The sequence below is a fragment of the Salminus brasiliensis genome, chromosome 12 (assembly GCF_030463535.1).
Source record: "Salminus brasiliensis chromosome 12, fSalBra1.hap2, whole genome shotgun sequence".
Lineage (NCBI taxonomy): Eukaryota > Metazoa > Chordata > Actinopteri > Characiformes > Bryconidae > Salminus > Salminus brasiliensis.
The window spans coordinates 26,999,602-27,020,614 of record NC_132889.1 but is presented as its reverse complement, the minus strand read 5'-3'; the positions used below and the strand labels follow the sequence as shown (position 1 = coordinate 27,020,614).

Genomic DNA, 21,013 nt, shown 5'->3' with positions numbered 1-21,013 from the left:
GTATAACAAAACTAGCAGCTTATTGTCATGTAGTTCAGTCCAGTCAACACTCTGTAATTCTGATGTGGACCTACTGACACCGCTTACGTAAGCAAGGCTAATGCAGCGTCAGGACTTGACATGCTTTTCTGTGTAGTTAAAGTGGAAATGTAGCATGGCCTCTATTTCCCCCTTGCTTATTACTTAAACTGCGGTGGCACTTTGGCCTTTGTGCTGTTTCATGATTATGCAAGACTGTAATTGATTTACAGTCGATTATGAGATATAATTGATGTTATATTGTTCAACCTTGCACTTCTGCTTGGATTGTTTCTGGGAGGCCATTGTGTGTGTGCTGTTGGCAGTGCTGTCCAAGATTCCCCCAAAAATAAGGTTTGGTTGTGGCATCGCCAAAACTGGTGTTAGTAGTTTCAGAAACGCTCGAGCTGTGAAGCGATGTGCCCGCAAGCTGTTTCACACTGTGGATTGGTGCATTTCAACTCAGATACTCAGACCTTTACTGTTTAAAGAGCATTCAGCCACGTATGGTTTTAATTTTACAGGAAACGAAATTCCAAAAGTCATTGTTTTCTGAAATCCAAGCTTCTGTGAGTGCCTTGGACGCTTGGATTTAGTGAAACACAGTTAGGCCCCAGACTGCCTCTGAATCTTTTATTCTGCTCATTCAATTTTCACAACAGATCCTGCTTCCTTATGGCTTTTATTTCACCCAGTGAATGTGTGTAGTGCTTGTGAAGCCAGCACAGACTGTTGTGATTTCAGACATTGTGACAGTAACAGACTCTAGAACGTCTCAACGCCAATGTTATCGCATTTTACAACTGGCACAAAAGGCAACTGTGTTTGCTGACCGTGTTTCAACACTGAAGGTGATGAATTATTTCCTAAGCGTTGGCAGGGGGCTTTAATGAGCATGCGTGTTGTCCAGAGCCGGTTCCTAAAGCATCTCTGAGCAGAAGTGCTGATCTAGGCCTTTATTGACAGGAACAGATCCCAGAGCAGCAGCTTTATGACTACAGGCCCAGATAAATGAGTCTATTTTAGTTAATGGGTAATACTCAGAGTCGGCTGTTTCTCACAGTGTATGATTCTCGAAGCTTCTTCAGTGGAAAGCGTGAAATTCTGTGTAGTGCACAATATCTGAGGGACCAAATCGAAGCCAAAGGCCCAGCGGCCTAGCATATTTGACTGACAGATGGGTATAACCAACTGTGCTTTGCATTCCTTCATTTTGCTTATAGTTTACATCTTGATTGTGGATTTTATTTTTTTGGGTGATATAGTAACCATTACCATCTGCAGGCTTGTGTGGTATGGACAAAACATCAGATTGCGATCCAGTTGTTAGATAATGCAAATGGTATCGTCTCATTGAGTCTCATATGAGACATTATTTTACATCTGTGATTAGTCAAGATGCTCACAGCACAGAGTAAACCCATTTTCTGATTGGTTAAACAGGCTTATTTTCATGTTTCTGCCTTCTGTGACCTCAGCATTGCAAAAGGCAAGATTGTGATTGTAATTACGAAGTTTGTGATTACAAAATTAATGTAAACTGCAGATACCAAAGAGGTGTGCTTGTGACCAGTGACTTGAGTTGCATCTTCGACTCACCTGGTTTACAACTGGTCAGTTCATCCATCTTGAGTAATTATGTCTGAATAAGGCCAAGCCAAGTGTAAACGCACCTAGCACGCATTTAAGCCAGATACAAATCTGATCGCTCAAACCACTTGAGGAGTTGGTCTGAGACACATTTTAGCCATGATTAAGCAGTGTAAACACACCCGTCTCTTCAAGAAACATTCCACAAGCAAAACGTTTCCCAGTTCAACCAAAAAAAAAAAAATGGTACTAATAGCTGCCCAAAGAGCAAATTTCCGCCCCACACAGCAATCGATTTTCATTCTGACTGAATGCATGTTGCTCAGATCTTATCAGGATACAATCCAGATACTACTAACGGGGCCTCTGGTCCCTCTGTGTTGCTTTCAAATGTTGTTGTGTATGTTGAGAAGGAATTGTGGATTCAATGGCAATTCGCTCATTGGTGTAAATAAAGATGGGAATTGTGATTTTGAAGATTTCCCCATGTGTTTCCAAAAAAGCTGTAGAATCACCACCTCTTAAGACTCAGCCTTGCTGATCTGCTGTTTATGTGCTGCCTACTACCATGCAGTGATTATTCCAATCCTAATCTAACACGCCTCATCCTGTTAATCTAGCTCTTAAGGAGCATCTGGATATTACAACAAGGTGTTATCCAGAATATCCATGGAGCAAAACTCTGAAGGAGAGCAGTGAGCAGGCTAGCCTTAAGCAGTTTTTTTGCAGCAGGCCCTGAATATTCTGTGGTTAATACTGATTTGAATTTGATACATTTATTCTAGTTAACTGGTTTTCAGTTGTCAACCTTTTTTAAATGAACAGCAGGTAGACAGAAGTCTTAAACAACGCAAAATTGTAAATGGAGGATGTAGCTACTAACCGAACCAGCAGTTATGCTTTACTCAAGTGATGCAAAATAGATAATAGAAAACAAGTGGATGAAAAGTCTTGTATTATTGATGCATGTATGACATGCCTTGCACACCTGTTATGGGCTAATTTAAATGGAAGGACATTTCTTCCATTAGAAGAACAGCCTAAAACCCCTTTAGAAACACATCTTGGGCCTCATTCAGAATGATCAATGTATATGGCAACCCTGTACCTAGTTGTTTCCCACTTATTTTTCATTACTTTTCTTCATTAAACGCATATTATTATATTGTTTCATGCCAAAGATTTGTCTTAGTCCAGGTCCTGGTGTTGTGACCAAAAAAGGTTGGGAATTGTTGGTTCATTATTTAAAGATATTTAACGTTAACATTGATCAAATCTCAATATCCCAACCGGCATATTGGCCTTGCCCCATAGCCCTATATGTATTACAGATTATAGTTCAAATGTCTTCTTCGTCTTTTCTTAACTAAAACATTTTTGCACTGTTGTATACGAGCATGCTTCAACAAACACCTGCAGGACACATGGGTTAGCTACTAAATGCTTCAGAGAAACTCCTAAAAAAAAGTCTTAAAGATGGATTCCATGAATTTCACAAACATTTTTTCAGTCCAGTGGTTGTATTTTGCTTTAAGTAGCTCATTACATTACATTTATTTTAACCTTGTAATGCTGTTGTGTGAAAGCAGTCGAAGGTGCTTGAGGTGGTGCGTTATGGTAATTATCATCGCTTCCCGGCTGATGTAGAGTGATGTTATTGACTCTTCTGCTTTGCAGCTAAATTAAGACCACAAGTCTGAAGTGGTTTTAATTTTAGAATGCTGGGATGTAATGGATGTTATACCTGATCATAGACTACTCCAGTAAATCTTGATGATGATCTTGCACTGGTGCGTCTTTCTTCACACTGTGTTTTTTTGTGGTGTTTCAGCAGGGGAAGCTGCAGGTGAGGTGCATGTCTCTCTGAACCTCCTGCTGGTGCTGTCTCTGTCTGTGCTAGTGGCTATTGTGGTGGTGCTGCTCAACTGTGCGACCTGCTGCAAAGAACGAGAGATCAATTTTAAGGTGAGTTATAAATGAAGGTGTGAATTATAAATTAAATGTTATAATATAACAAATGTGTGTGGAACACTGTTCGCTATACAGACTGGGTAAGGATCTTACTGCTGTAAGATCAGTATCTACACAGATACAAAAAAAAATACTAATAATCTCATAAACATAAATTCTAATTTGCATGTTTTTCTCATTAGGAGTTTGAAGACCACTTTGAGGATGAGATTGACTTCACCCCACCAGCGGAGGATACCCCCTCCATGCAGTCCCCCGCTGAGGTTTACACACTGGCTGTGCCGCCTGTTCCCCTGCCTGGGCCTCCGCACCTCCAGCTCTCCCGGATAGCAGGTCAGAGACTTAACCTTCTCCCCAGCCTGATCTGAAGGTATCCTTGAGGATGGTTAGGCTGCTGCGTGTATCTCCCACTATAACATTAAATATGTTGTATATTTTTTGTATTTTCTTGCTGCATTTATTCCCCCCCCACACCTGATCCTGAGTATTTAAAGAATGTGTAATTAGGGATGCCGTTTGAGCCATTTTTTTTATTTGACTATATGAATCTTTAAGTGGGTAGTGTATATCCATCCCAACTGAGAAACTATTTTTGTTGTTCATGTAAAGCACCACTCTTCAACAACAGCCTTCTGTCTTTTTAGTCGTTTTTAACATATGAAGTCTGTAAAAAATGTATTTGGGCTGTTTACTTTAGAGCCACACAATCTTTTAATTGTGAACATTTATTAGTGCATTCTCTCACACGCTTAGTTATACCAGATTTCTCCTGGAAAGGTGCTGATCATATACATGAAAGAATCATGTTAGTAAGGCTTGCATTCTGTCAGAATGCTCCCCCTGAATGCCTTGTAGAGGAGTGAGCTTTTTTGTGTTGCGCCAGAAGCTGCTAGTCTTACGGTTGAAACTAGGGTTTGCATTGGTGCCTTGAATGGCACAGCAGAGTTCAGCCCTGTCTGCTGGCAGTCATATATGAGTCTATGAAGCAGCAAACCAGTGTGTTGCTGTTATGAGGAAACCTCTTCAAAGTAGGTCAAGGGTTTTCTCACATTATCAGTGACTGGTACCCCTCTGTGCTGAAACGTCATGTTTGTTCAGGAAGGATTAACATGTAGATTTAAATAATTAGGTTTATGTATGTATGTTATATAGATTGATGTTAATTTCTATATCTTAGGCTTTTAGGAAACAAGAAGTAGTATACTGAACTATATTTCACATTTGATCACCACTTCGCACATGGTACACCACTTTCTTAGTCATTTCAGAATAATCTACAGCTCTGTATCATTCAGGGCTATCATTTGGTTCTAGTTTCCGACAGGTTCTGTAGAACCTAATGAGGTTTTGAAGAAAGTATAGTGGGATAATTGTCTGTTTATAGTGTTAAAAACATTGATTTCATGTTTCATTTACCCTCCGTATTGGTTAAATTAGCATGCAGCAGATTAGTCAAGGACCCTGGGAAAGGAGCTATGCAGTGCTGTGACAGTTACAATCTGTCCTCTTCTTTGGACAGCATATGTAAACTCTACAGAGTTATTTCTGTAAATGGCACAGGTGGCTGAGGGGGAAAAAGGTACAGCGCTGGTTTCTTGACGTTGGAAAGTTGTTAAGTGGATTTACTCCAAGCTGCATATTTGTGAGGGATATAATATTACATGGAGACAAAGGTTCTTTTTTCATGTAATCAGTTGTACAATGCTAATGTGTATTCTCATTATTTTATAATTGAGTAATTGAGTAAACTGCAATATTTTGACCAAAATAATATCACAAATACTAGGGATGCACCGATCCGATACTAGGATCAGATATCTGCCCCGATACTAACAAAATTAGCTGGATCGGCTATCGTCGGTATTCTAGGCTTTGTGACTCATGATTTTTCACTAAATATCAGTATATTCCAGATTTACATCCCCCATCGCCATTTATTTAAAGCCACCGCTTTTCTGTTTCTGCCGAAATCGATTTCTTGGGGGGGGGGATTTAACATATTTCAGTTAAATATGTTTATCATCAGCACTCTCCATAATGCACATTATTCCCCAGCTTGCTCTGTTCCCTTTGGTACTGAGGTCATTAGCTATATTGTCACCTCTTTCTTTGTCTCTCGTTTGGTTTTCAGATGTCTCGACAGGCCCACATGTGGCACGCCACACGCTCAGTTACCTTCAGGAGATTGGGAACGGCTGGTTTGGCAAGGTGAGGAAGATCTTCTATTTACAGTCCAAGATGTGTGGGTGTGGGATTGGAGTGTGCTTACCTCTGCAGTAACAACGCAGCCCTGTCCCAGACGTCTCTAGGGCGTGTTTCAGAGAAAAAAAAACAAAAAAAAACAACAACACAAAAACTCTTGTAATGAAGAAATGTCAGGAAGAAGCTGCTGACACTCCCTTTTGTTCAGTAGAGAACAGATGACTGGATTAAACAGAGCACATATAGGACCACATAGTGTCCGACTGGTATATTGGTTGACCAGTAAAGGTGGTCGATGTTGGGCCTCCACAAATATAATGGCAGCTAGAAGAATGGTAAAGGTTATTATGGTAAATAACCTTCGCCTTGTTTTCTGTTATAATGAACACACGTCACTCATTACTGACAGTTTTTAAGGGGATCATATTCGTATAGCACTCTACACAGTCAGTGTTGTCAGTCATCAGGAGCTCACCTTTGTTACAGCAGTACAGGCCGAACTGGTCATCCTGGTCAGACTAACAAAACATAACTCATAGTCAGACATAACGGAGATCAGGAGGCGATCCAGATACTAGTCACATGAAGTGACCAGGTGTAAACGGGGTGTTGTGTATTGGACCCTTTCCTGAAAGCTAAGGTTAACTGGCACCTCCACTCCCTGTCCCAGGGAGGGCAACACATAGTTTGGTTGTGTTTTATTGTTTGTACTGATGTTCTTTTCTCGTCCTTCTGCTGTCAATGTGACCTGGCCCGTAGGGACTGCAGTGTGATGTGTGTGTGTGTGTGTGTGTGTGTGTTTGTGCGTGTGGAAGCGTGACTTTTGCACACGCTTTTCATTATTAGCGTGTGTGTGCGTATTTACTGACAGCAGAACTAATGGGAGAGCTGTTTCCTCATGCTCTTTCCTGTCTGGGTGGCCTGTGCCCAGCTGAGCCGTGAGAACATCCTCATCCTCATACTCAGCAGCTGCCACAGGCCTGTCCTGCTGGCGAAGCCTTGCTTTCGGGAAGCGCACACACACGCACACTGCCTCTGGCCCAGGACAGTTGCAGCCTCTCTTGTCACTGTTGTTTCTCTTCTCTCGCTTGCTGGGAAAGCTTACAGCTCTCCCATTATTCTCAACTGCCCCGGTTTGTCTTGAACAGGTTTTGCTGAGCGAGATCTACTCAGATCCTGGGGCAGCCAGAGTGGTGGTCAAAGAGCTGAAGGCCAATGCCGGCTCCAAAGAGCAGAATGACTTCCTTCAGCAGGGAGACCCATACAGGTAAATATACATGTTAAATTATGTTTGGATATTTATTTTTATATTTTGTGAGAGTGAAGCTGCCTGTTTACTGGGGTTCGCAGCAGTTCTACAGCATACCATCAGTTAAACATTGCAGATAATAATATTTTAAAATTCCAAATGACAAAAAGAAATATGTATTCTCAAATAATCACAAATGCATATATTCAGATGGCCACACCCATCCCCAATGACGTGTATAAATTAAGGAGCAACAGTCTTAACATACACTGAGGCAAAGCTGTGTTATGAAAAGGCTTTTGTTAGAGTTGCTGTTGATCCTCTTGGCACTGTAGGTTAATTCTGCTTCTGTGTTAGCAGCACCATCTGTCTTCTTCTAAAGACATTGCATTGCTTCGCTGATGGTGTGTATCAGTCTTGGCTAAAGAAAGTGCGGTCTGAAAGCAAGCAATTACATTCCAGTACTTTTTTTGTGTGTGTTTCGGTAGGGTTCTTCAGCACCCAAATATACTGCAGTGTCTTGGCCAGTGTGTCGAGGCCATTCCTTTCCTGCTTGTTTTCGAATACTGTGAACTGGTAAGTATAATCATCTTTTTCTTTTCCAAATTTGTTGAGTCAAGGTATAATATACACTCAGGAAGTACAAGAACACTGGTGCACCTACTAATTTATGCAATTTATTAGACAGTCGTAATTAAAGATTTAGAATAAATCATTAGAATTATTATTATTTTTTGATCATGGCATGATAGGTGGTCCCAGCCAGGCTGGACTGAGTATTTCTATATCTGCTGATCTCCTGGGATTTTCAGCACAACATTCTCTAGAGTTTAGTCAGAATGGGGTAATCAAAAAAAACATCTGGTGCGCATCAGTTCAGCAGACAGAAATTCCTCATTCATGAGAGGTCAACAGAGAATGGTCAGGCTTGTTGAAATGGACAGAAAGGCTACAGTAACTCAATTGTGGTGCAAAGAAAAGCATCCTGGAATGCACAATACAATTGACCTTGAGGCAGGTGGGCTACAACAGCAGAAAACCACATCAGATTCCACGTCTGTCAGCCAAGAGCGGAAAGCTGAGGCTGCAGTGGGCACAGGCCCACTGTCCCACAGTTAAAAACTGGAGAAATGTAGCCTGGTTTAATGAAGGTCACAGATGGTTGAGTAAGAATTTGCTTCCAGCATCATGATTTCGTGGCCCCAACCTGCCTTGTCAACAGTCCAGGCTGGTGGAAGTGGCGTAATGGTGTGAGAAACGTTTTGGCACACTTTAGACCTGTTAACCAATAAATCATCATGTGAATGCCCCAGCCGGTTTGAGTGTTGTTGCTGACCATGTGCATGGTCACTAGACTGGTTTCCTGCACATAATAAGTCACCAGATCACAGCATGAAAATGCTCTTGAAAAATCTGCAGGAATTCCATGATGCAATCATGTCAGCATGGAGCAGAACCTCATCGAAGTGTTTCCAACATCTTTTGTAATCACATTGAATTGAGGCTGTTTTGAGAGCAAGGAGAGGCCCTACTCAATACTTGTAAGGTGTTGCCAATAGGTGCTGGGCGTGTGTATGGTTTTTAATGTACTTTATAATCTCTGTGTGGAATGTTAAACATTTAAAAGCTTGGTGTTTTATACCTTTTGGTTAGAGTGTCACATTCAAGCCACATTTACTTTTCTCATTATCCTAAACGCTGCACGCTGTGTCTGTGTCTGAACCAGACAAGCACAAGTTCTAAGGATGCTCGATGTGAATGGAGCTCCTTCTTTCTGGGTGATTTATTTTCTGTTTTTCTTGATCTATTTTGAGCGTACTGCCTGTGCCCGACAGGGAGCTGTGAGCCGCATAGCTGCACAAGGCGCTCTCCGGTTCCCTCATAGCCCAATAAAGCAACAGGCTCCGTTTACCGCCACCGTCACTCTGCCGTCTTGCTGTGTTGGTGCATTTTATCGCCTTGCCTGCAAGTTAGCGTGAAACGCTGCCAGTAATGTGCGCATGTGTCTCGTTTGGGCCAAGATTACAGTGCTTCCTTGTAAAGTAATGGTCTCCTGGAATAGGTACAGCCGAATTAAAATGGATTTGGGTTTTAGACGTGTCCAGTGAGAGTTGATGGTTTCATTTTGGGGGAAAAAAAAAAATAGCAGGTTTAGAATGATTTATTTTTATTTTATTTTTTTTTGAGGGATGTGCATATAGCTGTGTGAGCCTAATCTAATTACTTAAAGGCTCCTATAAATCTTTGGAGAATCTTATCAATCTTAAGTGCTACTGCTGCTTTGCTGCATTACTGTTCTCCTTCGGATTAAGCATAAACCTTTTTTCCCCCCGCAATAGACTGATTATTTAAATGCAGTGGTTGGATAGCAGCATCCTGAGTCTGATATCAGGTACAAAATACCAAATCTAACGATATTAAATAAAACAAAATACATTTTGTACACTTTTAAAGTTTGAGAATTATGATAAGTAGGTTTATATTCTCCTTCTGTAGCAGTTAGTAGAATACTAACTAAGTAATACAATAAGGAGTAGTAGTAGTAGTAAAGTGTGTTGACCACACTGCTTGATGAAGTGATTAATAGAAATGGACATCCCTGGCTTTTCTGGTTAATTTTAGCACTAACAGTGTCCTTTGAATGGATTCCTTATGTATGGGTGCTAAAACGATGTTAGGGCTATGTAAGCAATCAGCTGGTTGCAAAGCCCTTGTGGTTAGCAGCCAGGGCACGCCACGAGCACCTGCCCAGCGGTGAGGCGCTGCAGCTTTGGGCTGAAGTCCTTCAGAGCTGAAGCAGGTGGATGGCTCTCAGCCACCGCCTCTGTCCCTTAGGGCCAGGATGAGCTCACCGTGGCCCAGAATTGCGTAACGTTGTCAGCGTCCTCTGTGGAGCTGCCACTGTAGCACGGGATCCGACCTGCTCTAGCAAACTAAGAAGCTTCAGAGACTCGGAGGAGTGTGTGGGAGGTCTGCTGTTATGAGGTTAAAGATTGGGTCTTGTTTAACGGAACGTCAAATGCTTCTTCCTCTGTTTTTTCTTAATGCTTGAGACTTTGCATAGGAAAGTTATACTGCAATTGCACTGGACTTTCAGCTCTCTGTGTTCTTCTCTGAGATGGAGTAAAATTCTGTGCAGACAAAATCTTTATTTATTTTTAAATTTTATTTGTGAATTGAAGCATAAATTAAAGCAAACCTAAAGCAAACTTATTTCGCATGTCCCAGCACTGTTTGCCCAAAGAATATATATATATATTTTTTTCATGAAACCATGTCCTAGATGAAGCGGTAGATGTCTTATTTGATCCTGATTATTTTCCTGAAGGTGATTACTGGGTTAGAAATCAGCTTCTTCAGCTATAGTAGAGAGTATAGCCTGCTCATTTTCCCCTATTAGGTGTATTTTAAATAAACCTGTTGGCCACCTTCATAGCTGGGTAATTACTGGAGCTTCTCATTTAAGAATTGAAGATGAACGTTTCCCTCAGTCTAACCTTTTTCAGAGATTCATTGAAACATGTGAAGTTGGTTTCCCAGACTGGGATTAAGCTGCACAATTCTCCTTTAAAAGGAAACGTGAGTCTAGCGCAAGGCTTGGTCCCTCTCTGAGAAACCAACCATTAGTTAGGAGACATGTCTATATTAATCATCTCCCTTCGGTCCCCACAGTAACACCTTAAACCCTTTTTAATTTTTTTTTAAATAAATAAATGTTGTTTAATAATTTTAAACAAAAATATGTTCTCTGCATATATAACTTGGTTTCCAGAGCACAACTGTACTGGGAGGGACCCGCTCTGTTGATTGATTCTTGTTGTCCATGTGTATCTCTGGTAACCACTGGTAACCCTGACTCATTGCATTTTGGAGAGAAATATAGCTGCTGGGTGCAATCGGAGCAGCCTTGCTGAATGCCATTTGCTGCTGGGCTGAGTGACAGTCTCTCCTGTAAAGGCTGTCTTCAGGATGCCTTAGCGTGTGTGTGTGTGTGTGTGTGTGTGTGTGTGACAACAGGACAAATTGTGGGAGAAGGTTTACAACTTAGTACTGTTTTGCCAAATGGCTTAATTGTAGGATAATGCTTCTTTAGGTCATGACTTAACCACTGAAAGCACTTTTATATAAATGTTTATTATATATAAATGTGTGTATTGCACATTTAGTAAAATGTTTTTTCATTTTCATGAGCATTTTGATGTTGAATATGAATCAACTTAGTGCGTAATTGTATAGTCTTTATTTATAAAGCGCAGACATGAACACATTAAGCTTTATATGGACTGAAATTACAGCAGTTGTGAACTAAAGAATACAAAGTAAAAGTCCCAATACATTGGCTATCATATGCTACCATGACCAAATGTCCAAAGGGGGAAGAGGGGAACAGCTAAGGTCTAGGTAGGCTTGTATGTGAACAATCCCTATTAAGAGTTCAGTTCAGTACTAATGTGGATCTGGAACACTGGCCCTTGAACCCAAAACACCAGGCGATAAATGTAGTTGAGGTTGAACCACAGCCGAGCACTGTTTACTCGTTTCCTCTCTCTGTTGTTGACAAGGGCGTGTTATGTGAGGAGATCCAGCCTTGACACCGAAACAGGATTTCACTCAGTAAAGCATTATGCATTCATTACGCAGTCACTCAAGCTATGAGCCACAGTTGTTCCTCGTTTAACCCGCAGCAGGCCAGCTGGGACTTTGCTAGTGCTTTGACCTGTTATTTACAAACTCTCCTGCCATAGCTGACATATTAATAACAATTGTGCATGCAGAAGTATTTTTAACACTAGTAGAACAACAGCTTGTTTACAGTGAGGTTTCTCTAAGAATGGATACTACAGCAGGCTTGTTTGTGAAGCTCGCTGAGGCTTGGAGGACAGCTGAACTGTACAGCACGTAAACATAGCCACCCATCACGCTTGCAGCCACAGGCTTGACACTTTTGCCGAAAGCTGCTCAACCATTTTATGGGTGTGAGTGGTGTCTCCGTTGCTGCATTCCGCTCATGGCACCTTGCTTTGGATGTTAGGGTGTAAGTCTTGCTCAGTCCTTCCTCTAAAGGCTACATTTGTGAACGTTTGTGACCTTAGACACATTTTCCTAAGCTGCCCTCAGAAGAAACGGTGACCAGATTTGTGAATGAAAGCTCTTCATTTTGTTTCATTTGAGTTCTTACAATATAAAGCATCATGTTCTACCACATAAAGAGGATGCACTTATTGCTGTCATGCAAAAACCTCCTATCTCTAATATGGCAGAAGGGAAAGATTAACTTTTAATGGAAGTCAGTGTAAAAAGGTTCTATTCCAAGTCTTTTTGGAGCCTTTCTTTTGGTCCACTCATCATGATATTTGGACACAGTGTAAAGTACAGCAACCAGATTCACATTATGCCAAAAAATGAGAAGCTGCACTAATGGAGATACAGGGTTTTTGCATGACAGTGATGTATACAGCAGTGTGTTGTTCATATTCCAGAATCTAAATTGAACGTATTGGAAATCGCTGCAGAGTTTCATTCGATATTTTACAGTTTTGAGAGTTGATGTTTTATAAGTTCTGAGATATTTGGGCTAATGAGATGATTTGACCCTGGCCTATTTCCCTGCTGGCACCAAGAGCCGTCTGACCGACGACTGCTCTTGTCTCCTAAACTGGTCTTTGGCCTGTGAGGCCCGGGAAACCCGACCCAGAGGAACAGCCCCGATCCTCCAAGCTAGCCTGACCACTGCTCTTTTATTTTTAAATTACTGTGACACAGCATATAGTACACTCCATTAAATGGTCTTTTCCTTATTTGGTCCAGTCCCTGGGCGCCGGTAACAGTAGCTGTGCAGAGAGAGATTGCTGCCCCTCAGTGGTTCGTTTTGTGAAAATCACCTTCTGGCTTTTACAGTAAAAACCTTTCTCCATTAAGAGCCCACCATCACATTCTTTGGCATTGCTGTGTTTGATTAGTAATATTTAATCAGTAGATTAGTTAGCATTACGCTGTGTGTCTGTCTTAGCAGTTCCACAGGGTTTCCTAGTTTTAAACGTGTGATGTCTGATTTGTGATTTATTTTTGCAGGGCGACCTGAGGAGCTATGCAACTCAGCATGAATGGCTGTATAGGAACGGAGAGCTGCTGCAGCTGCAGAAGATGGCCTGTGAGATCGCTGCAGGGGTTACTCACCTCCACAAGCACAACTTCCTGCACAGGTTTGTCGCTTTTCCTTTTAGCTCATATACAGGTTCAGAAGAGACAGTGTGCGAAGGACACCAAGCTCTGGCAATAGGTTTTTCCACTTGGACATACTGTGAATCTGACAGTTGTTCTTTGCGTTGTCAGAATTTCATAATGAATGGACCAATAGAAATTCTTCAAAATTACTCTATTAATCTATTTATGTTGACTTCCATAAAAAGTTCAGAAGAATTTTTTTTCTTCTCCTGTAAATATCCACTTTGGAGATATAAGGCTTTTGCTTGACGATCTGTAGTATTATATTAAGTACAGGTTTAACCACATGAACATTAGTCATATTAGTTACTAGCACAGTGGTTCACTTTAGGATTCATTTAGGAAATATTCTCTAACTGTTATGAAATACATAAGCCTATTTAATAATTTACAGTCTTTAGCTGGTACGTATTGAAGTGTGGATACACATACAGGCCCTGAGGGATTAAGGAGTTTAAAAATACAAGGCACAGGTGTGTATACAGTCAGTTCCTCTGAGGTTTCCCTTAAACATACCAAGCCCCATCATTAACCATTAACCTTCATGCATTTGACCCATGATCAAAGAAGAACTCATGGTGCCAAATCGTAAAAAGCCACACAAGCAAGCCGAAATGCTGTTCCCCTGTTTCCATGGCAACCCGTATGCATTTTCGTGGATCTTGTGGAATCCCTTATGTTCTGTCTTGATTTTCTTCAAAAAAGCAGCACTTAAAGGCACATCTAAATGTAATTTTTCAATATTTATTTATTTATTTATATTCCCCCTTTGGTGTGAAAGCTGGGGCTGGGCCGTTTAGGGTGTCGTGCAGTATTCAGCTCGGTGCGCTCCGTTTTGCATGCTCGGAATACACGGAAAGGAGTCCAATTACACAGCTCCCATGGATTGCTGGGTGTCGACTGTCCTTTGGTGCAGAGATATGATGATTCTGCGGTTCGAGTGTAAAAGGATCCCCTTCACATTTCAGAGGTGTATGTATGTCGGGGTGGAGGTGGGGGGGGCAGGGGGAGGGGGCTCGAGTTGTAACTGTGCTACTTAGAAAAAGGCAAGGAGAATCCGTGTCGTAACAGGGGTTGTGAAAATGCCTCTTTTGGGGCGCAACGTTGATTTACTACAAGGCACTGGCTGCTTGCCACTCCCACAGGGGTATAAAGAGTGCTGTCTGCACTTATTTAAATTGGCTGATTATAAAAGACCACCAGTCTTTACCAGTGCATGTCAGAGGCCTGAGGAAGTGAAGCAAAAGTCTATATTGATGTTATATATTTGATCGTCTTCTGTTCTGATTTTGTGGAAAACGTAGCTGTACCCTCTGTGCACTGCTTGTGCTTGGCACTTCCTGAATTTGCCATGTACGGCCATTAGCGCCGCTCTGATTCTCAGTGACGGAATGTCAGTACTCAGTACTGTATAAATTGCATTTGCCAAGGGCAGCCTACAGTGTCTAAAATATCAGTGCATTTATCTTGCAGCGGTTTCAGTGAGCCTGACAGTAGCCCCTGGCTGTATGAGCAAAGACCACTAGTGTCAGCGATGTCCCGGGAGCAGGGGGTAAAAGAGCCGCCCTGCGCTCTTGGAACCTGTGTTTAGAGGAGGTGGCAGGGCCAAGCTGAAATCAGAGCCACGTTGGCCATGAGCGCTCAGTCTCAATGAGTCACCATATGTGCTGCAATGCTTTTTTTGCTGCCATTGTTGAGCCCAGTGTTCCTCCCGGGGAACAATATCCTGATGCTGTGTGAGTGAGTCGGGAAAAGCTCCAGCATCAGTGATTTTGTTGCCAGGGGGAGAGCAGAAACAACCGGAAGAGTCTCTGTAATCGGTCCCTAGGAACTAAGGGTGTAAGACCTTTGTACAATGTAGTGAATAGCTTTTGTTTTAGTAGTTTTTTTTGTTTTTTGTTTTTTTTTTTAAAGCAGAGAAATCGGCCCATAGTAGCTTGAATAAAGTAAAATGATACAAGGGCTGCACAATCACATTTTGATAATTTTTGTAATGAGTTTTCATAGAAAAACACACAGAACAGCTCAAACATCACTACAAACCTGTAGGTAATGATTAGAACGTGAGGCCTTTGCTAAAGCACAAGGTTAGTTAGGTTACTTGCTGCACATCCAGTCACTGACCCACTGTTTGAATCATAATGTAACACTGCTCATATCATCATGGTGACTCACAGGGTATTGTGCAGCCCTAATACCTTGCATGAACATGCTATCGATCTCAATAGACTGTCGCACAGTGAGGGTCAGCTCTCACTCATCACCATTCCCTGGCACTCTTCTCATTGTCCTGTTAGGACACACAGAGCACATTTTCTTTCTTTTTTGTGGTCAGACACTAATAAGCACCACCATGCAATATTATATTATATTAATTCCTTTTACATGATCATATGAAGCCCTTACCAAAGTGCCTTCTCAAAGCTGTGGCATTTTGTTTTTGGTTAAATGTAGATTGAAGTAGAAATGACCAATTGCAACACCTCTTGTCGAACTATACCAGGAGCTATATAATAAATCACATACTCTTTGACTTTGACCGTTCAGTTCGTCATATACGTTTGCATTAAGTCCACTACACAAGGTTTAACTGGCACAGAAATCACATTATTCAGAAGTTGTTCACATCACTGCTTTACATGTACATTGATTTTTGTTTTCTCTTTCACTTCCAGTGACTTGGCATTGAGGAACTGTTATCTTACAACAGACCTGACTGTCAAAGTAGGAGACTATGGCATTGGCTCCTCCAGATTTAAAGTGAGTCTCTGTCTTCTGCACCCAATAAGTTTTTTATTATATGCATACTCACAAGTCTATTGAGTACTGGTTGAATTTAACTGTTGACCTTTAACCCTCTGACACTTCATTGCAATCTTCTGGACTTCTCACATTCTAATGTTGAAAGAAATGTTGAAATCTCAGTTTTGTTTTCATAACTTGGAATATTTGATTGTAAATGTAACTGAAGACAGTAATAAGAATATAGGACTGAGATGAAGAAATGCTGATGCCATTTCTTGCCTGTGCCAGGAGGATTACATCACTACAGAGGAGGACCAGTGTGTAGCTTTGCGCTGGCTTGCCCCGGAGCTGGTTGGTGAGCTGCATGGAGGTGTGATAACTTCAGAACAAACTAAACCCAGCAATGTTTGGTAGGTGCTTTCAAACATTAGGTGCACTTAATTAAGTGAAGGGTAGTGGTACTTGTTACTGTGTAAGAAAGAGCATATTGATGAACTGAGTCTTTCTTTTGTACACTCAAAAATCATCACATTTTGACAGCTGTATGTAATAATGTAATGGTGCATGGAAGCAATACAGCCGTTGTGGCATATTTGCTTTTTAAGCAACTATGTATGTAAATGTTTTTAAAATGCAGTTGCATGCTTAACGTTTCCATGCGTGAATAGATCATTTCTAATACTGATTTACCTGAAAATGTTGTTTCAGATTAATGATAGACATTAAAGTTGAAAGTGGCTGGTGAAATGTTAGTAATGATAGATTTATATGTTTCAGGGCATTGGGTGTGACCCTGTGGGAGCTATTTGAGCGAGGAAATCAACCATATACTCATCTGACCGATAGAGAGGTCCTCCACCATGTCATTAGAGATCAACAAATCAAACTCCTGAAGCCTCAGCTGGATCTACCTTACTCAGAAAGATGGTATGTCTCATTATAGTGATCTGTGAATGTATTTCTGTTGCATTATTGTAAATCATGCAAATATCACAAACTAATTTTTGTTCATTTCTGCAGGTATGAAGTACTGCAGTTTTGCTGGCTGCCAGCAGACAAAAGGGCCACAGCTGAGGAAGTTCATCGCCTGCTTACTTACCTTCGCATGCAGGGCCAGAAAGAAGTCGAGGATGACTTTGAGCAGCGTTGGAGCTCTCTCAAACCCAATCCCACCAACCGGCAGGCAACAGTCAGCCATTCCTCCTTCCCTATCCTAGAGCAGTTTGACGACGGACGAGAACCGGATGAGATGCTCACAGTGACCGAGACGAGTCGTGGGCTTAGCTTTGAATATGTATGGGAAGCAGCCAAGCATGACCACTATGATGGCCATAATCGCTCTCCCATGGACACCACACTGAATTACCACAGCATGTTCTTTCCAGTGCCGCAGCAGGACATTCAGGCGCACTTTCCCGAAACTGGGGCTGAAGCAGAGGCTAAGAGAGTCCCCGGGACTGTGCCAGTGTTTGATGCTCGTGGGGCTACATCTGGAAACGAGTACTACATTCAGCTGGAGGAGCAAAGTGAAAGTGACGTAGGAGTCCTAGACAGTCAAGGTGCTGAAGGAGCCACCGCATCACTCAAGGACCAGTATATTGTTTTGCAGGACATTCGATTAGATGAGTCTAGCACAGATGCGGATTTCTTTCATCAGAGCATAGATTCAAAAGACTCTTTCCTCCAGGACAGCCATATATGGTCCTCAAGTGACCATGACAGTCCTTGTCATGCAAACATTTTCAGCGATTCAAAACTGGAGGACTCTCATTCTTTCAAAAGTGGCTTCATGGAGCTTCCAGAGATTCATTTGCAAAGGAGTTCTTTTCACGGCGACCCAAAGGGTACAGTGGAAAACGAAGGTCTGAGCACTACTTTTTTAGGGACTGAACAAGAACCTATTCATCTGGGAGACTTTGAGGAGGATAGTGCAGATGTAATGAAGCTTCTGAATATGGAGAAACTGGCTGATAACTTCTTGTTTCTCAAAGAAAACAACCTACTGAAAGAAGACCCTGGTTTGCCAGAGGCAAGTGGCATCCGGGAAACTGATGTAGCAGTAAGCCCCTTTGGTGATGTAGATGCCTCAAAAAGGCTAAACGTCACTGACGACCTCTCAAAATCTGTAGTAAAATCTGCACAGCTAAGGGATGAATTCTTGGACTTGGTGAGTCCTATTTTAGGAGATTTCTTATCGCCTTTAAAAGGAAGTGAAACACTGGTGCCTTCGGATATATTCTTAACAGAAGAAACCTGTAGCAACCAGCTGCCAGACACAAATGGCTCTTCCAGTGAGAAAAGTGCTCAGTTAGATTCCTCAAAAGGTCAGATTTATTCTACTTGTGAGTCTACTACCTCTGAGAGCGCTGAGGTCGCCGTTGTGAATCCAGTGGATAGTCATGAGTTAGCTGTTGAAAGTGCCACAACAGACATTTTGTGCAAAGATGCCAAAACCCCCAGCCTTGAAGATTGTCTCGGAATCCCTAAGGAGAATGGACAATGCATAGAGATTGCTGAGTCTACTGAACAGAAACATCAGGCTTCTTCACCCGTAGATAAATCTACAGGAGTGGATAGTGGCCTGACTGAAGGCTTCAGTAGTGATTCCTTGAGTGATATGCTTTTGGATGGAAATCAGAGTAGGAAAACTGAAGATGCTCAGTTTCCCGAAGACATGGGTCAGAAAGAATCCTTATTGGAAAACCACGTATCTCAGGATGTATCTTCACTCTTGATCTCAGACTCTTGCTTGGATCAGATTAGTCAGGATAGCCTTCTGGAGGACAGCATCTCGTCCACTTTACCAACGGTTGAGAATTCAGCTGAGACACCTGATTCATTAGATTCTCTGGACATCCATAGAGAGGTTGGACAAATCGAGTCACTAGACACCCCTGTCGTTCATAAGCTCCAGCCACCTTACAAAACTGCTGACAGTGGGTATGAAACTGAGAACCTTGAGTCACCTGAGTGGAATTCTCAATTAAGTATTAAGGATAGCACAGAGGAGAAGGAAAGCAGTTCTGTGGTGGAACCTGCCGGATCAACTCTGGCTCCTCCAGAAATAGTTGTGTCTGAAGTGGATAGTGTACCTGATGTTCAGGAAAATGGAGATGGCCACCACCAAGAAATTGGAGATGCACCACTTGGGGGAAACTACAGGGATTCTGCTTACTTCTCCGATAATGAAGAACCAGATAAGAAAAGTGATGAAATCAGTGGGGGAACCTCTGCTGATGCTTCTCCTTGGCTTGTGAGCTCTCTGGTAGACGATGGGAATAGGTTAGCAGCAGCAGTAGAGGGTTCTTTATTTCTCCCCGATGCTAAAGAGAAGCCAGTAGAGTCTGAGACTGGTGATCAACAAGAACACTTTGGTCCTGAAATGAAATCCTCTGATGCTGATGGAACCTACCTGCCTGAGTTAGTCCTCACCACAGAGGAGGACTGGGATAAACAAAAGCCAGTGTCTGTTGATTGCTTTAAGACAGATGAAAGGTTAGAGACGTTGTCTGATCTCATAGAAGGTCAAAGTCATTCCAGTGTGATCTCTGAAGCTCCTGAAGCAACACCCCCTACCTCAATAAAGCCTTCGACCGACAATGTGGTCCATGCAAAGCTTGTAAGGACTTACGCTGGGGAAGGCCCAAAGAAAAAGGAACCTGATATGGAAGGTAGATATCTTGGCAAGCTGGATGGCGCCGCAGTGGCAGGCGGGTCAGAAGACGGCATGGAAGCTGACGAGGAGGATGAGAACAGTGATGACTCGGATGATGACATGCGTGCTTATAGACTGCACAGCTCCGGCTCTGAAAGTGAGGATGATGTTGTTCATCCAGTGCCTGTTATAGTGTCAGACAACAGTGATGCCTGCAACTTGAAAAGCCTGCTTAAACCCAGGTCGCTCCAGACCTCCAAATCCACAGCAGCAGGGGACAGTAATGGAGACAACAGGAGGGCCGTGTCGTTCTTTGATGATGTGACCGTTTTCCTCTTTGACCAGGTATAACACTCGTCACACTTATAGCAAAGTGCTAGTTAGGGTAATCGTAGCTAACAAGGAATGGAAGCTGTTAGGCCCCTAATTAGCATCATGCACAACTTTTTCTGAAACTGTAAGATATTCTTTTATACAAAAAAATATAGATGTACTGGAGGCCTAAGCATTGATAGGATTTTAACATTTAACAAACTTAATTGTAATATATTTTATTTAGTTTTATTTATTTAGTATATATTTTAATATTGTTGTTTACCAAATTGCCAAAATGCAATTTCTATGTAATTTTGCTATGGTACGGTCAAGACTTTAGTGATCTGTTGTTGAAATGGACGGGTAGCGTAGTGGATAACCCACTTGTGTTTGTACAGAAGTCTGGGTTTTTCCCCTGTTCAGGAAGGGATCAGATAATTCACTTGCCTGATCAGCTATATATGAACCCCCCCGCTTTAAGAGTTCACATAATATAAAGTTACTTCACATAAAGAGTAATGTACCATCTTTTCATGCAGGAAACCCCTACAAAGGAACTTGGAGAGCATACATTGGGCTCCAACAGCCAAGTGTCAGAGTTCAGCAGCCCGCCAGCCTCGTCCAGCTACCTTAACAGGTTTACCAACTCTGAAAGCTCCACAGATGAAGAAGGTAATGAAGACAATGTCTTTTTCAGACATGCTCCCCATGTTCTTTAAGCAACTATGTTCCTGGCTTGGGCCTGAAAATAAATGAATTTCTTGATTTAACAGGTGGTGCATTCGAGTGGGACGATGACTTCTCTGCAGAGCCGTCTTTCCTTTCCAAAGCAGGGAGTGACAGCTCGGCAAGCAGGGCCGCAGCAGCATCCAGGTACTTCTCCCCACCCCCTGCAAACCGTTCTTCAGAACAGAGCTGGACCAGCCCCTCCTCCACGTACTCCCGCTTCTCCATCTCGCCAGCAAGCATCGCCAGCTTCTCCCTCACCCACCTCACAGACTCTGATATTGAACAAGGAGGTAAGTCTTTTTTCCATAGTTCAT

General features: G+C 42.1%; 1 protein-coding gene across 1 annotated transcript in view; it reads left to right on the top strand.

The window, feature by feature from the left end:
- The window catches only part of lmtk2 (lemur tyrosine kinase 2), a 29,492-nt gene that overhangs the window by 5,263 nt on the left and 3,216 nt on the right, over positions 1–21,013 (top strand). Inside the window, exons 2-13 of the mRNA XM_072693876.1 lie at positions 3,440–3,573; positions 3,762–3,912; positions 5,711–5,787; positions 6,930–7,048; positions 7,519–7,606; positions 13,103–13,233; positions 15,931–16,015; positions 16,289–16,410; positions 16,778–16,927; positions 17,021–20,000; positions 20,510–20,642; positions 20,744–20,989. Coding sequence (XP_072549977.1) covers positions 3,440–3,573; positions 3,762–3,912; positions 5,711–5,787; positions 6,930–7,048; positions 7,519–7,606; positions 13,103–13,233; positions 15,931–16,015; positions 16,289–16,410; positions 16,778–16,927; positions 17,021–20,000; positions 20,510–20,642; positions 20,744–20,989 — 4,416 coding nt within the window. The remainder of the gene's footprint in view (positions 1–3,439; positions 3,574–3,761; positions 3,913–5,710; positions 5,788–6,929; positions 7,049–7,518; positions 7,607–13,102; positions 13,234–15,930; positions 16,016–16,288; positions 16,411–16,777; positions 16,928–17,020; positions 20,001–20,509; positions 20,643–20,743; positions 20,990–21,013) is intronic.